Source organism: Erythrolamprus reginae, chromosome 9, assembly GCF_031021105.1.
Source record: "Erythrolamprus reginae isolate rEryReg1 chromosome 9, rEryReg1.hap1, whole genome shotgun sequence".
Lineage (NCBI taxonomy): Eukaryota > Metazoa > Chordata > Lepidosauria > Squamata > Dipsadidae > Erythrolamprus > Erythrolamprus reginae.
This window is the reverse complement of record NC_091958.1, coordinates 32288611-32303250: the sequence shown is the minus strand read 5'-3', so window position 1 is coordinate 32303250 and position 14640 is coordinate 32288611. Positions and strand designations below refer to the sequence as shown.

Genomic DNA, 14640 nt, shown 5'->3' with positions numbered 1-14640 from the left:
CAGAACCCTCCCTAGACTCCAGGACTGGCCCATGTTCTTCCCCAACCTCCTCACTGTCTGCTGTCAGCTTTGCTAGAGGATGGCAACACAAATATGCATTTTCTAGATAATAACGGATGGTGTTTTTTAATCTTGTGCAAAAAAAAAAAGCAGATTTTCCCTGTCCTCTGTTGGGTCTATTAAATTTTGGGTAGAAGGAGAACATCAAAACAAGCTCCTTTATTCAACCACTTATATAGCCATTAAATTTATTCAACAATTAGAATGTGCCACAACACAACAATAAATTCACAATAAGAGATTCATAATAAGAGATTGCAATTTACATCTGAGATATTAGAACAAGAAGTGGGGTTCAATCTTGGCAGCTTTTTAAGGCTTGCCGACTTCATCTCTGGCTGGGGAATTCTGGGAGTTGAAATCCACACATCTTTGTGGATACCCCCTGGTACAAAGCATCCTGAACTGATAAAAAACATTTTCAGCATTACAAAGCAGATCAAGCTGTACAAAGCTGTTAAAAATTCTGGGCTGTTTCTTTAGAGAAATTCAATTTATGACAATCTAAACATCTCAATAGGCTTGGTTGGATTATTAGTCTTTTTTTTTTCCTCTCAGCACTTGGTAGGCATAAGATGGCCAAAGTTGACACCTTGTGATCGATGCTCCATTTTTAAAGCACAAGCTAACAAACCCAATTGGGAAGACCACAAGTGAAGAGTTTGCAAACAAAAGAGTGTTATCATTGTTCATGGATTATGTATTTAGTTAGCCCTTATTACTAATGATCAGAAGCAAACCAAGAGTTGGCAACGGTGAGAATGGTTGAATTGTTCACCCCAGCTTATGGCAGACAGACACGAAGTAAGACTCTTCGTATGAGCATCTAAGCCTCTTGATGGCTCACCTGTCCCACAGTTCCTCCCAGAAGAAATCAGATTTCTTACAATAAATTCCAGCACAGCAGAGGAAAATCAGTAAAGCCGGGGACCCAGGCGATTGTCCATAATGGAGTCTAAGGCTCCATGCCCATATTATCAACACCAACTTTTCCTTTCTTGATCTGTAATGGAAGAGTGTCAAAATTAGAATATCAGAAAATAAGAGTATTATATAACAAATTTGCCCAATGGGAATTGAGTTTATTCACTCCTAGGCTAAACCTCAGTTTGATTCCAGAATTGATATTGTTAGAAAAGGCAAATTTGCCCCACTGACAAATTTTGTTCCCCAGGGTCCTCTGTCATTGTTGAAGCTGTGCTGCACCCTCCTTGAACTGTCACACTTTATATGGAGGGGGGGGGGGGGAAGAACTGACACATTTTTAAAAAATAAATAAATTTGTATGCTACCCATCTCACTGTCCAAAACAAATTAATGATGCACTTTAGGGGGATGAAGTTCATCCCCCTAAAGTGCATCAAGTTGGGACGTTGGCATTGGAAAGGATAACTTGATGTATGAATCTGGTTATCTAATTTTTAACTATGGTATTTTTAGAATATAAATTTATTAGGTTTGTAACATGTAAGCTGCCCAAAGTCTCAGGAGAAGGGCGGCATAGAAATGTCAATCAATCAATCAATCTTGGGTCTGTACATTTTCATCTCTGCTCCATACAGAGATGCTTAATTTAATTTAATTTAATTCATTCGGCTTCTATGCCACCCAATCTTGTAGGACTTGGGTCGGCTTACAATAATAAAAACAATACAATAATAAAAAATAAGCCGAACAAGTACAATAAATAAAGCCCCATGACCCTAAGAACCCACTATAAACCCCCAAAACCAATCTAACTGTTATGGTGGGCTCTTCACTAATAGTCCCCAGTGAGTTAGGAATGCTAATTCAAACACACGCACACCAGCACAGAAGAAAATGAAAATAGTTTATCTGAAACAGTTTTGAAAGCATACACTTTAAGGAGACCCAAATTTCTCTCACCCAGATAACAGTTCTGGCATGCGGCCAAAAGCAAAAACAAAAGAGCAATTAAGGCAGCTGTGAATCCTCACAGCCACCCCTTTCTATGAGTCCATAAGAGTAAGTTAACTCTACTGACCAAAAAGTCAGTAGAAGTCCTGGAATAATCCAAACATTAGCAATAGTCTCCAAACAGATAAACGCCCGCACGTGCACTCACAACACCCGTAATTTATCACCAAACCCATTAACCTAATTGCCTCAGCAACAGGTGTTCTCCCTTATCTTCGATGATACCTGCACAGCTGGTCCCTTCTTGCCATGGACCTGCACATACGGGCATCTACCAGTGGATCCTCCGAGTCTGACGTCTCACTAATGGGAGCATTAACTGTTGAACTGGCTGTACCCATCTCTCCGTCTGATTCCCCTCCCCCACCGTCTGACCTTGGCAATGAATCTTCACTATCAGAATCTGCTGGCAATAACACATCTCTCTGTGAACCCAAGAATTCCCCTCCCCTATTTGCAACCTCCAAAGTCCCAAGTTGCAGAAGTTGGCCCAGAGCCAATCACAACACTAACAAACAAACATAATTTGGGCACATCTGGTGTTAAAATTCATGGACCCCAGGCCTGTCGACAAAGCCAGGTTTTCATAGCTTTTCGAAAGGCCAGTAGAGTGGGAGCAGTGCGAACATTGGTGAGGAGTTGGTTCCATAGAGCCGGGGCGGCAACAGAAAAGGCCCTCCCCCGTGGTCCTTTAGTTGACAGGACCTGGACGAGGCTGATTCTGTGCGATCTAATAGGCCTCAGGGAGATATGTGGCAGGAGACGGTCCCGTAAACAGTCAGACCTCCTGAGACAGGTAGGGCTTTATAGGTGATAACGAATACCTTGAATTGTGTCTGGAGACTAATCGGTAGCCAGTGCAGCACACACAGTGTTGGTGTTATATGGGCGTACCAAAGTACACCCATTACAGCTCGTGCGGCTGCATTTGCAGTCTCCAAACACTCTTCAAAGGCAGCTCCATGTAGAGCGCATTGCAATAATCAAGACAGGAGGTAATGAGGGCCTGAGTGACTGCGCAAGGCCTCCTGGTCCAAATAGGGCCGTATCTGGTAGCCCAGGCGAACCTGGGCAAAGGTCCCCTCGCCACAGCTGAAAGCTGGTGTTCAAGATTTAGCTGTGGATCCAGGAGGAATTCAAGCATCTCTGCTTGAATCAAGCATCTCTGATGGACCGATGGACCAAACTGCTTGAACACACACACAGTGAAGGAAGACTCCCTGTTCTCTCTCTCACACACACACACACATACACACACACACACGGAGGGAGGGGAGAACGAGGGAGGGAGGGAAAGATAGCAGCCTTCCTGTTAAGCTAGAGGCCTGAATCTGGCTCATCATTCAATATGCAAGGTGAGGCCACAACCTTGTTGAAGCTGCTTACCTTCTTGTACGAACTAGGAGCATCACAATCACAGCAGCAACACCGGATCAATGCCAGGAGGCCCAGCAAGAGAACCATCCCTGGTATGGGGATTAAAAAAAAATTATGACCAATCCAAAACCAGGATGGCTTTTCTCCCATCCTGGTTTCCGTTACACAGAACATAGAATTACAGGGTTTGAACAGATCTTGGATGCCAGAGGTATCCCCATCCCTTTCCAGACAAATGGCTGTCCACTTTCATCTTTTTTAAACAAATATCTGTTTATTCATTTCTTTTTAAAATATCGGACACAGTGCCATCGTCCTGGTGTTCTCCACCATGCATATTAAGCCAGGGGTGGGTTCGTCCCGGTTCAAACTGAACTGGTAGCGACTCGCTGGAGACATCACAAAACTGGATCAGATGGTGCCAGTCTGTGGGTGTCACCATCTTTTTATTATTATTATAAATTTTTTTTAGAAAAATTATCCTGAGCATTCGCAGAAGTTGAGATTTGGCACTGTGCATGGCATTGCCATCTTTTTTCTGCTTAATTTTTTTTTAAAAAATGTTCATGCATGCACTGATGAGGATATATATACATATATGAAGGTCTTGGCATATTTGGGTTTCTTCCCGTGTAGGATTTAGAGATTTCTGGTGACATTTCGATGAGATCCCACTCATCATCTTCAGGTTGGTGCTTCTGTCCTTGTTCTAGGGCGAACACAGGACACACACCCTAGAACAAGGACAGAAGCACCAACCTGAAGATGACGAGTGGGACCTCGTCAAAACGTCACCAGAAATCTCTAAATCCTACACGGGAAGAAACCCGAATATGCCAAGACCTTCATACCTGTACCCGTGAAAATCTACGAAAACATATATATATGTTCATAGATTTTCACGGGTACAGGTATGAAGGTCTTGGCATATTCGGTTTTCTTCCTGTGTATGTATGTATGTATGTATGTATATGTATATGTATATGTATGTATGTATGTATGTATGTATGTATGTGTGTGTGTGTGTGTGTATATATATATATATATATATATATATATATATATATATATATATGTTTATTGTATATGTACTGTATAAAGTCGAGTATAAGTCGAGATTTTCAGCACAAAAAATGTGCTGAAATATCCAACCTCAATTTATATTAGAGTCACTGACTTTCATTGACCTTAAAACTGCTCCAAAGCTCCACCATTCTGATGTGAAAGGCAGCAGGAAGGGAGGAAGCCTCATGGCTCTGGCCACACGAGGTTTTTTTTCTTTCTGCTCTTGTTACAGTCCAGCCGGCAACACCCCTCAGCTGCCTGATTGGCAGCAGGCTGAACCAGTCATAGTTCCTCCTCTACACAGAAAGGAGGCACTGAGAGAGCTGTCTGATTAGCAGCAGGCTGAACCAATCACAGCTCCTCCTCTACAGGAAGCACTGGGGGAAGGGGCAGGAGGGTTGAAGAGACTTTCAGAAGGAAGGAACCATGGCTTTCTCTTCTGATCAAGCCAGCAACAATATTTTACAAGTAAATAAAATGTAAGTTACCCATTTAAATTTGATTAATTTCTAGTAACAGGTTATTTTGTAAGAAAATGTTGCTTCAAGTGGGAATAACTCTGTCATTAAACTTTTTCTTCCAACTATACTTATCCTACCCAAGAGGATTGTTAATGCTAACTTGTTTAAAATAATACAAAGGTTAGGATAATATAATAGTATGAATTTTGTCATTAATCATTTGTTCTACATAATTAATATGAATAGATTTACCTTTTTTTAGAGTATGGTTTCTCCTTATGCAAGATAAATATCATGTAGAAGAAAGATTTTACAATTAATGATGGAGTAACCCCCAATTGTTATTTACTGATCTATTGAGATAGTAATGATTTTAACTTATGAAATATGTTTTAAATGGAAAATATTTATCATATGGAAGTTTGATTTAAGTAATTGTTTTGAAAGAATAAATGAAATCCCAATTATTAAGAAAACTTTAATGATATTGTAATGAAGATTAAGATAACAGGTTTTAATATTAAGATAACATTCCTAAAGATATTTTAAGAGGTTTTTGGAATTTAAAAAAAGATTTTAGAAGGGGAGGAAGAAAGGTGCAAGAAACAAAAAACATTTTGGAAGGAAAAAAGTTACATAATAATAATAATAATAACAACAACAACAACAACAACAACAGAGTTGGAAGGGACCTTGGAGGTCTTCTAATCCAATCCCTTGCCTAGGCAGGAAACTTCAGACAAATGAGTATCCAACATCTTCTTAAAAACTTCTAGTGTTGGAGCATTCACAACTTCTGTTCCACAAATTCATTGTTCTGTCAGGAATTTTCTCCTTAGTTCTAAGTTGCTTCTCTCCTTTTTTAGTTTCCACCCATTGCTTCTTGTTCTGCCGTCAGGTGCTTTAGAGCAGGGGTCCCCAACCACCGGGCCGCGGACCAGTACCGGGCCGCGGGGCATGTTGCACCGGTCCATGGAGTCAGCAGCTGCCGGCCCTCATGCCGCCACCCCCTCCCTCCAGCGCTTCGCCTCCTGCCGGGCAAGAGGCCTCGGGAGGCAGGTTCTGCCGGCCACAGGATGATGGATGGGACAGAGGGGCGGGAAGGACCGAGAGGCTCAAGCCTCTTTTGGCTTCTGCCGTGGGGCGCTTTTGCGTTTTTGGCTGGGGGGAGGCAGGAGGGCCAGCCTGACCCCCTATCTCCAGCGCTTAGCTCCCGCTGGGCAAGAGGGCTTGGGAGGCAGGTTCTGCCGGCCACAGGACGATGGCAGGAAAGAGGGGCGGGGAGGACCAGCACCCTGCTTAATCCCGCCCCCAACCACGCCCCTTTCCCCCCCACTGGGTCATAGAAAAATTGTCTTGCTGAAACTGGTCCCTGGTGGAAAAAACGTTGGGGACCACTGCTTTAGAGAATAGCCTGACTCCTTCTTTGCGGCAAACCCTGAGATATTGGAAGAATGCTATCATGTCTCCCCTGGTCCCTTTTTTCATTAAACTAGATATACCCAGTTCCCGCAACTGTTCTTCATATGTTTTTTTAATGCTCCTACAAAAATAATTTTAAGAAGCTACAATAGAAGAATATTCCATTTTTATAAGTTACCAGTAGCCACTGTATTTTCCACCCTGGGCTTATATTCGAGTCAATAAGTTTTCCCAGTTTTTGTGGCAAAAGTAGGTGCCTCAGCTTATAATCGGGTCAACTTAAACTCGAGTATATACGGTATATGCATATGTCTATGTATATGTTTATGTCTATGTATATTATATGTATATGTTTATGTATATGTTTATGTATATGTATATGTATATGCATATGCATATATGTGTATGTATGTATGTATGTATGGATGGATGGATGGATGGATGGATGGATGGATGTATATCCCTCTCTGGCATATTTAGGTTTCTTCCCGTGTAGGTTTCAGAGATTCCTGGTGACGTTTCGACGAGGGCCCACTCATCATCTTCAGGCTGGTGCTTTTGTCCTTGTGCCAGGGCGAACACAGTGAGACCTGAGCTGCCTGAGCTTCCTGCTGAGTCAGTGGGGTAACACCTGAGGTCATTGATGTAATTGATGTATGCTAATTAGTGTTTGCCCTGGCACAAGGACAAAAGCACCAGCCTGAAGATGACGAGTGGGACCTCGTCAAAACGTCGCCAGAAATCTCTGAAACCTACACAGGAAGAAACCCGAATATACCAAGACCTTCATACCTGTACCCGTGAAAATCTATGAAAACATATATACAGTGATCTCTTGGTTAGCGCGGGGGTTACGTTCCAAGACCTCCCGCGCTAACCGATTTCCGCGTTATATTGGATGCGGAAGTAAAACCACCATCTGCGCATGTGCGCCATTTTTTTCATGGCCGCACATGCGCAGATGGTGGAGTTTGCGTGTGGGCGGCGGGGAAGACCAAGGGGAGGTTCCTTCAGCCGCCCAACAGCTGATCTGCTCCGCAGCGCGGAAGCAGCGAGGAGCCGAAGATGGGGTAAAGGCAAAGGGGAAACCCCATCTTCGGCTCCTCGCTGCTGCCGCGCTGCGGAGCGGATCAGGTGTTGGGCGGCTGAAGGAACCTTCCCTTGGTCTTCCCGCTTGCCGCTTGCCAGTCCACACACGCCCCCCTGGATGAGCCGGCCACAGGGGCGAGGGGTGGGGATGAAGGGGCAGGACTTCCCGGGCGGAAGGCATGCTCGGCTCTGCCGCTCCAGCCCCTTTCGGCCGAGCAGCCAGGGAAGTCGAGCCAGGCGTGGCGGCGGCCTGCGCCGATGTTCCCCGCTGCGACGGAAGGCAGTCGCTTGGCTAGGGAGGCTCGGCCGAAAGCGGCTGGAGCGGCAGAGCCGAGCACGCCTTCCGCCCGGGAAGTCCTGCCCCTTCATCCCCACCCCTCGCCCCTGTGGTCGGCGGGAATGAAAGGGCAGGACTCCCTGGGTGGAAGGCGTGCTCGGCTCTGCCGCTCCAGCCGCTTTCGGCCGAGCCTCCCTAGCCAAGCGACTGCCTTCCGTCGCAGCGGGGAACATCGGCGCAGGAGGCAGGAGAGGACCGGGCGACCGGAGAAGCAGCGCTGCCGCCGCCACGCCTGGCTCGACTTCCCTGGCTGCTTGGCCGGGGAGGCTCGGCCGAAAGCGGCTGGAGCGGCAGAGCCGAGCACGCCTTCCACCCAGCGATTGTTCCGCTGCCGCCAGCATGGCCTGGCTGGCAGCGGAAAATGTAACGGAGCCCACGGGGGATTCGCCTTCCTCCCACCCGCAGCCGAGACTGATTGTGGGCTCCTTCGCAACCTCGGAGAGCTTCCGGGGCATGAAAGCTCACGAAAACCAGGAAGCTCTCCGAGGTTGCGAAGGAGCCCACGATCAGTCGGCTGCCCGCGGGAGGAAAGCGAATGCCACGGGGCTGGGCTCGGCTCCCCCCTCGGCTCCCCCCCTTACCAGCCCCGCCGCGGAAGGCTCCATTCTGTTCCCTGCCGGCCCGATTGAGCGGCCGGCGGTCTCCATTCAGGGAACAGAATAAAAAAAAAATTTTTTTAAAAAAAATTTTTTAAAAAAAAAATTTTTTTTTTAAATAATATTTTAATATTTTATTTTTTAAATAATATTTTTTGAAAAACCGCGTTGCAGCGTTTCGCGCTAATCGAGAACGCGCAAGTCGAGGGACCACTGTATATGGTTTCGGAGAGAGAGAGTGTGTTTATGCTTGCCGCCATCTTACAATATAGTGGTTAGAATAGAAAGGGCAAAGTTAGAATAGAATAGAGCTGGAAGAGACTTTAGAGGTCTTCTAGTCCAGCCCCCTGCACAAGCAGAAGAACGAGTACCATTTTAGATAAGTGACTGTCTCTCTACTTAAACCCTCCAATTGATGAAGCTCCCACAACTTCTGAAGGCAACATCTGTTCCATTGGTTGATTGTTCTCACTGTCAGAAAATCTCCCCTTATTTCCTGGTTGAATCTCCTTCCAATATTCCTTTTCTGGCCTTCGGGTGCTTTGGAAAATAGCTTGATCTCCCCTCCTCTCTGTGGCAGGCCTTCAAATATTAGAAGAGTGCTCTCCTGCCTCCCCTGGTCTTCCTCTTCACCAGACCTACCATGCCCAGGTCCTGCAACTGTTAATCGTATGTTATAGCCTCCAGTCCCCTCATTGTCCTGGTTGCTCTCTGCACTCTTTACAGCAGAGGTCCCCAACCGCCGGTCCGCGGACCAGGACCAGGCCGTTGGGGTTTTTCAGCCACTGACTGGCGCTGGAATTTGAAATGAGAAGTGTTGCTGCTCTACAAACATAGGGCAGCAACAGTTCCTTTAGGAAAGGCAGGAAACAAAGGGGCCAATTGCAGGCCCGCTTTCTTCCCTGCCCCTTAAATCCCAGATTTTCTCCTCCCCGCCCCTCGGCAGCCAAACATTGTTTAGCAGCCGGCGAGTAAGGTAAGAAAATCGTCCGGGAGGGGGGGGGGCTGGGCCTGGCAGTGCAGCTCGCTGCCGGGCCTCTCCTCTAACCGTCCGTGGGGTGGGGCACTGGGGTTGGGGGCCACGACCGGTGGCCGTGGAAAGTTAACAGGCCTAGTGGCACAGCCGGCGCTAGGCCTCTAAGCGTCCGGGGGGGGGGGCGACCACGGGCTTCCAAAAGGCAAGCGGCCTAGCCTCTTGCTGCCCGTGGAGGGGGGGCGCCGATGCCAAAAGGCAAACGGCGCGCCCCGCCACCTAGGCTTTTGTTGCTTCTGAAGGGGTGGGCGCCAATGCCGAAAGCCTCAGCGAGGTTTGGCTGCCGGGGGGGCGGGGAGGATTAAATCCTCCCCCCCTCCAGGAGCAGCAAAAGCCTAAGCGGCGGGGTGTGCCCTTTGCATTTCGGCATTGGCGCTCTCCCCTCCAGGAGCAGCAAAAGCCTCAGCGACGGATCGCGTCGTTTGCCTTTCGGCTCCATCGCTGAGGCTTTTGCTGCTCGAGGGGAGAGCGCCAATGCCGAAATGCAAAGGGCGCACCCCGCCGCTTAGGCTTTTGCTGCTCGTGGAGGGGGGGTTGGCGGTGCCGATACCAAATGCTTTCCCTCTGCGGTGAGGGGTGCAGGGCAGGCGCAGGCAGCCCCAGGAGACAAAGAGTGAATGAGAGAAAGGAAAGAGAGAGAAAGGGAGGGAGAGAAGGAAAGAGTGAGAGATAGAAAGGATAGAAAGAGGGAATGAGAGAAAGAGGAAATGAAGGAAATGAACCCCACCCCCATATGACCAAAGCCCCCCCCCACACACACACACACACCGGGCCATGGAAAACTGGTCTAGCTTAAAGCCGGTCCCTGGTGCAAAAAAGGTTGGGGACCTCTGCTTTACAGAATCTGAACATCTTCATTATCAACCTGATAGCCACCCCCCGCCGTCCCCCTCTCCTCTGTGCCCACCCCTCAGATATTGGAAGGCTGCTGTCATGTCACCTGTAGCCCTTCTCTTCATTTGAATAGACAAGGGGTGGGTTCCTGTCAGTGCAGTCTGGTGCAGGCGCTCCAGTAGTGGCCCCCTCTGATGATGTAATTTTGGCGCGACGGCTCCAGTGCTGTGTGCAGGCCACCATATCCCCCCCTAATTTTGGATGAATTTCCGGCTGAGACCTCCCTCTGCGCATGCGCACAAGTAAAATCATGCAAGGGGACGAAACATTGCAATGTGCACCGATAGCCCAAGGTAAAAGGAACCCACTCCTGGGTCAGACATACCTAGACGAAGAAGCTACAGATACTGAGACACTGCTGGAGAATCAGACCACACAGTATGCTTTATGGCCAGCGTGTAGAAGAGTAGAAAACTTTGGGTTTCCACAGGGTCTTTCCCAGGGGTGGATGGCTCTTCCCTGCTCTTACCAGTGTGCTGTGCGTGCAGCTTCATTTGTCTTGTGTGTGTGAGTGAGCTATGCGCATGCGTACACTCCCAGTGTGATTTTGCTTCTGTGCATGCGTGCACCCCCATGCTGAAATCTTGTCAGGGAATGTGTGTGCGTGAGTGACATTTCAGCCAATTTTTTGCTCCTCTGTGGAAGCAAAAAATTGCCAAAGTTTCTCTCTCATGCGTGTATCCTCTCACAAGAGTTTGCTTCTGCGCATGCGCATGAAGGAAAAAATACAAAAAATTGAAGATAAAAGATGGCGCCCATAGGACTGGCAGGTAGTGGTTGTGCGCAAATTGCACAATCTGCTGGCTCCTATCGGTGCGCCGGCAGCAACCCTCTACTGGTCTTTCCCCTTTATTGAGCCACCTCACGCCTCTTTGACTCCACAGGTCATTTGTGACCTCACTGCTCTTGTTCCTTGCTACCTTTCTGCTGACACGTCTGGGACAGTGCATCTTTCTTCTGAGCCCCCAAGCCTTCGCACCTCCCCACCCCCCCAAAAATGTTTGCACTGCAAAGGTGCAAATTAGCCACCCCGGAAGCAGATTGGCTGCCCCCTCAAAGCCGTCCTCTCCTCCCTCCGCCTACCGATGAAGGTGAAGAAGATGGCAAAGGCCACGATGTCCCAGGTGGTTTGAAAGAGCTCCTTGTTTTGCAGGCGGCTGAGAGCATCGTTGATCTGCTTGCTGATGTCATTAGCAACATTTTTGTCCAGAGTTCCCATTTTGCCCCTCTGCACGCTGGCAGCGATTCTGTCGGATCTGCTGAGAGTGGGAAAAAACAGATGATCAACACAACCACAATAATAACATTCAAGCGCACAATAAGATTCAAAATGTAAACTGTTTGAAACTCGACTGCAGAAAATATGACTGCAGAACATACAGCCCTATTTTGCCACCCCCCAAAAACAGCGCTGGCCTGGGTGAAGCCCTGCATGCCAAAAGAGTGCTGGCAAGAGAACAAAGCCTCCAAGACCTGGAAAATCAGCTGGCTGCTGTGCGCATGCTCAGTGGAGCAGAGCTGGGCGATGGCTCCCGTGCCCGCAGAGGTGGCTCTGGTGTGCCACTTGTGGCAAGCGTGCCATAGGTTCACCATCATGCGTCAAGACTCTTCTTAAAAGCCTCCCACGATGGAACACCCACAATTTCTGGTGTGAAGCTGTTCCACTGGTTAATTGTTTCCACTGTTCAGAGGTTTCTCCTTAATCCCAGGTTGTTTCTCCCCTTGATTTCATTTGGAACCATTGTTTCTCGGCCTGCCTCCCAGTGTTTCGGAGGCCTTCCAGTCCAACCAGGAATGGGTTGCTAGCCGGTAGGGGCCATGCTCCATACCGGTAGCAAAAATGGAGCTGCATGCACAGCTTTGCATTGCCAGTGTGCATGTGCATGCCCCCCAATAAGATTTGTTTCTGGTCATGCGCAGAAAGCAAAATCTCGTGAGAGGACATGCATGTGTGTGAGATTTGGGCAATTTTTTACTTTTGTGCATGCATGGAAGCCAAGAAACCACCGAAATCTCTCACACGCGGATCCTCCCACGATATTTTGCCTCCTGCACATGTGCAGAAGCAAGACCTCACTGGGGCATGTGCACGCCGGCGACGCAGAGCTGCACCTGCATCATTCCATTACTGGCAGTAAGTAGGAAACGCTGCCCAAGTCCAACCCTCCACTCCGACAGGAGACGCTGTGCCCCTCCAGAGAAACGGCCGTCCAATCTCCTCTTCCAAACAGCAGGGGTTCTCAACCTGGGGGACTGGACCCCTTTGGGGGTCGAACGGCCGTTTCACAGGGGTCGCCTAAGACCCTGGGGGGGAAAGGCCAATTTCTCCTGGTAGGAACTAAAGCTTTTATCCTGGCGCCTCAGAACATAGTTTTACAATCTGACCAATCAGGCGTTTACAGTGGGGGCGTCCCTCTGACCTTCCTGCCAATCAGCTTAAAGCTCTGTTGGGAGAATTGGTGCTAGACTTATAGTTGGGGGTTATCCAGAGGTGGGCTACTAGCTGGAACGCTAAATTGTACTCGCCGCCACAGCTTTTAAGTGCTTGCAGGGCCAGCGTGATTTTGCTTCTGCACCTATGGAGGTAGCAAAATCCGCACGGAGCCACAGGTGTGCTTGTGTTTCAGCGAGGGTTTTTTTGCTTATGCGCATGCCAAAAGACGGGCGCACCTGCGACTCCCTGCACGATTTTGCTACCTCCACAGGTGAAGAAGCAAAATCGCACTGGCCCCCAAGCACTCATGAGCCGCGGTGGCAAGCGCAATTTAGCATTCCGGTTAGCAGCGCACCACTCGGGGCAACACATGAGGAACTGCATTAAGGAGTCACAGCATTAGAAAGGTTGAGAACCACTGTTAGTATTTTTTAAATTATGTCTTCTTCTGTGTTTCCTTGCTCTTCTAGAGTTGACAAACACAATTCTTGCTGCTGTCAAGATATATACATTCCCTTAATCATATTTTTCTGGTATTATGCCTAACAGAAATAGTTCTGGCTTAGTTTAGAGTCTGTATGCTGTTTTAACATTTTTCTAAACACGAGTTGCAGCATCAGAAAGTTTGAGAACCGCTGGCCTAGAGGTCAGACATACAACAGATTTATTTTTCTCACCCTCAGGAAATGTCTCCTTGGCTCTAAGGTTGGACCTCTCCTTACTTGTTTCCCCCCAGTTATTTCTTCTCCTGCTCTCAAGGTGTTTTTGAGGGCAGTTTGACCCCCTCTTCACCTGCTGGAAGACACTATTGTGTCTCTTCTAATCGCACCAGCGCTTCCCCAAGTTTTCAGTTCCTCCTGCAGCACCTCCCCTACTTGCACTTTTCTCAAATTAATTCCTCAGGTTCCCTTTACCCTTTTCCAATCCCAGGGGGTTCCATGGATTCCCCTTTGTCCCCACCCCCACCCCCAGGATTTAAAAACTCCAACACCTGGTGAAGAAAGTTTCCTTGGAGAGCTTCAAGGAAGTTGAAACAAAAGAAAAAACAAAATTGAAAAAGACTTGGAGAAGTTACCTTGCAAAAGAAACACACCAACCCAGGATAGGAAGGAAGGAATTAAACGACTACCCACCACTCTCAACTCCTGGGAAATCTTGTTAGGAAAAAAAATAATCTGCAACTCTTTCTTGGACTATTTCTCTCTGGTGCCTATAGTGATAGGTTGTTGTTCTCTCTCCTTTTTCTTTTTTCCACTTCCTTGTTCCTGTTTCTGCTTAAGCAACAGGTTGATTTACAAGGGAGCCCAAGGTAGACCCGCCCTCTCTTCTCCTAGCCTAGGAATGAAAGAGACAGAGAAGAGAACAGGCGGATCTGAAGATGACTGCAACTCGGAACAACTCTAAGAACACAACAGTCTTCCTGAGACTCACCAGGGCTGGCTGGGGGATTCTGGGAACTGAAGTCCACTCATCCTTTTTTTTCTTCCAAAAGGTTTTTGTTTTATTATTTTATTTTATTTTTCTCCATCATCATACATAAATTAATATACCTAAAAATCTTACGATATTACAGTGAGGTATACATTTTGATCAATCATTCATAAATTCTTTATGTGTAAAATATTCTAGGTATATTTTATTAAAACAATATTGCTTCAAAAAAAAAGAAAAAATTATAATAATGTCTAATTTTGTCTTCTGGGATTTCCACTACTTAATTTTAAAATTAATTTTTCCCAAGTTGAACGCTTCTTTCTCTCTTGCCTTTTAATTTTCAGCCCTAATGCTTTCTCACTTTTCTTGATCTTGATCTTCTTGATCTTTTTATTCATCCTTTGTTTTTCTTATCTCCTATTTTATCTTAACTAAATGCCCCATACAAATCACACTTGTATCATTTTCTTAAAAGTCCACTCTGTTTTAGACATTCTCTA

General features: G+C 47.1%; 1 protein-coding gene across 4 annotated transcripts; it reads right to left on the bottom strand.

Moving 5' to 3' along the window:
• Nucleotides 1-231: 231 nt before the first annotated feature.
• On the bottom strand, nt 232-14116 carry SMIM22 (small integral membrane protein 22). Of its 4 annotated transcripts, none has more exons than XM_070760732.1 (4): nt 13782-14116; nt 11356-11531; nt 3385-3464; nt 232-1063 (listed from the first exon to the last, which is right to left on the bottom strand). In XM_070760732.1, exons 2-4 carry the CDS (start codon nt 11489-11491, stop codon nt 1016-1018), a joined length of 264 nt encoding a protein of 87 aa, XP_070616833.1. In that variant the 5' UTR covers nt 11492-11531; nt 13782-14116; the 3' UTR covers nt 232-1015. The 4 variants fall into 4 exon arrangements, with proteins under 4 accessions (XP_070616833.1, XP_070616834.1, XP_070616832.1 ...); XM_070760733.1 differs by having other exon boundaries at nt 11356-11528; nt 13840-14056; XM_070760731.1 differs by having other exon boundaries at nt 13840-14006.
• Nucleotides 14117-14640: the final 524 nt, after the last annotated feature.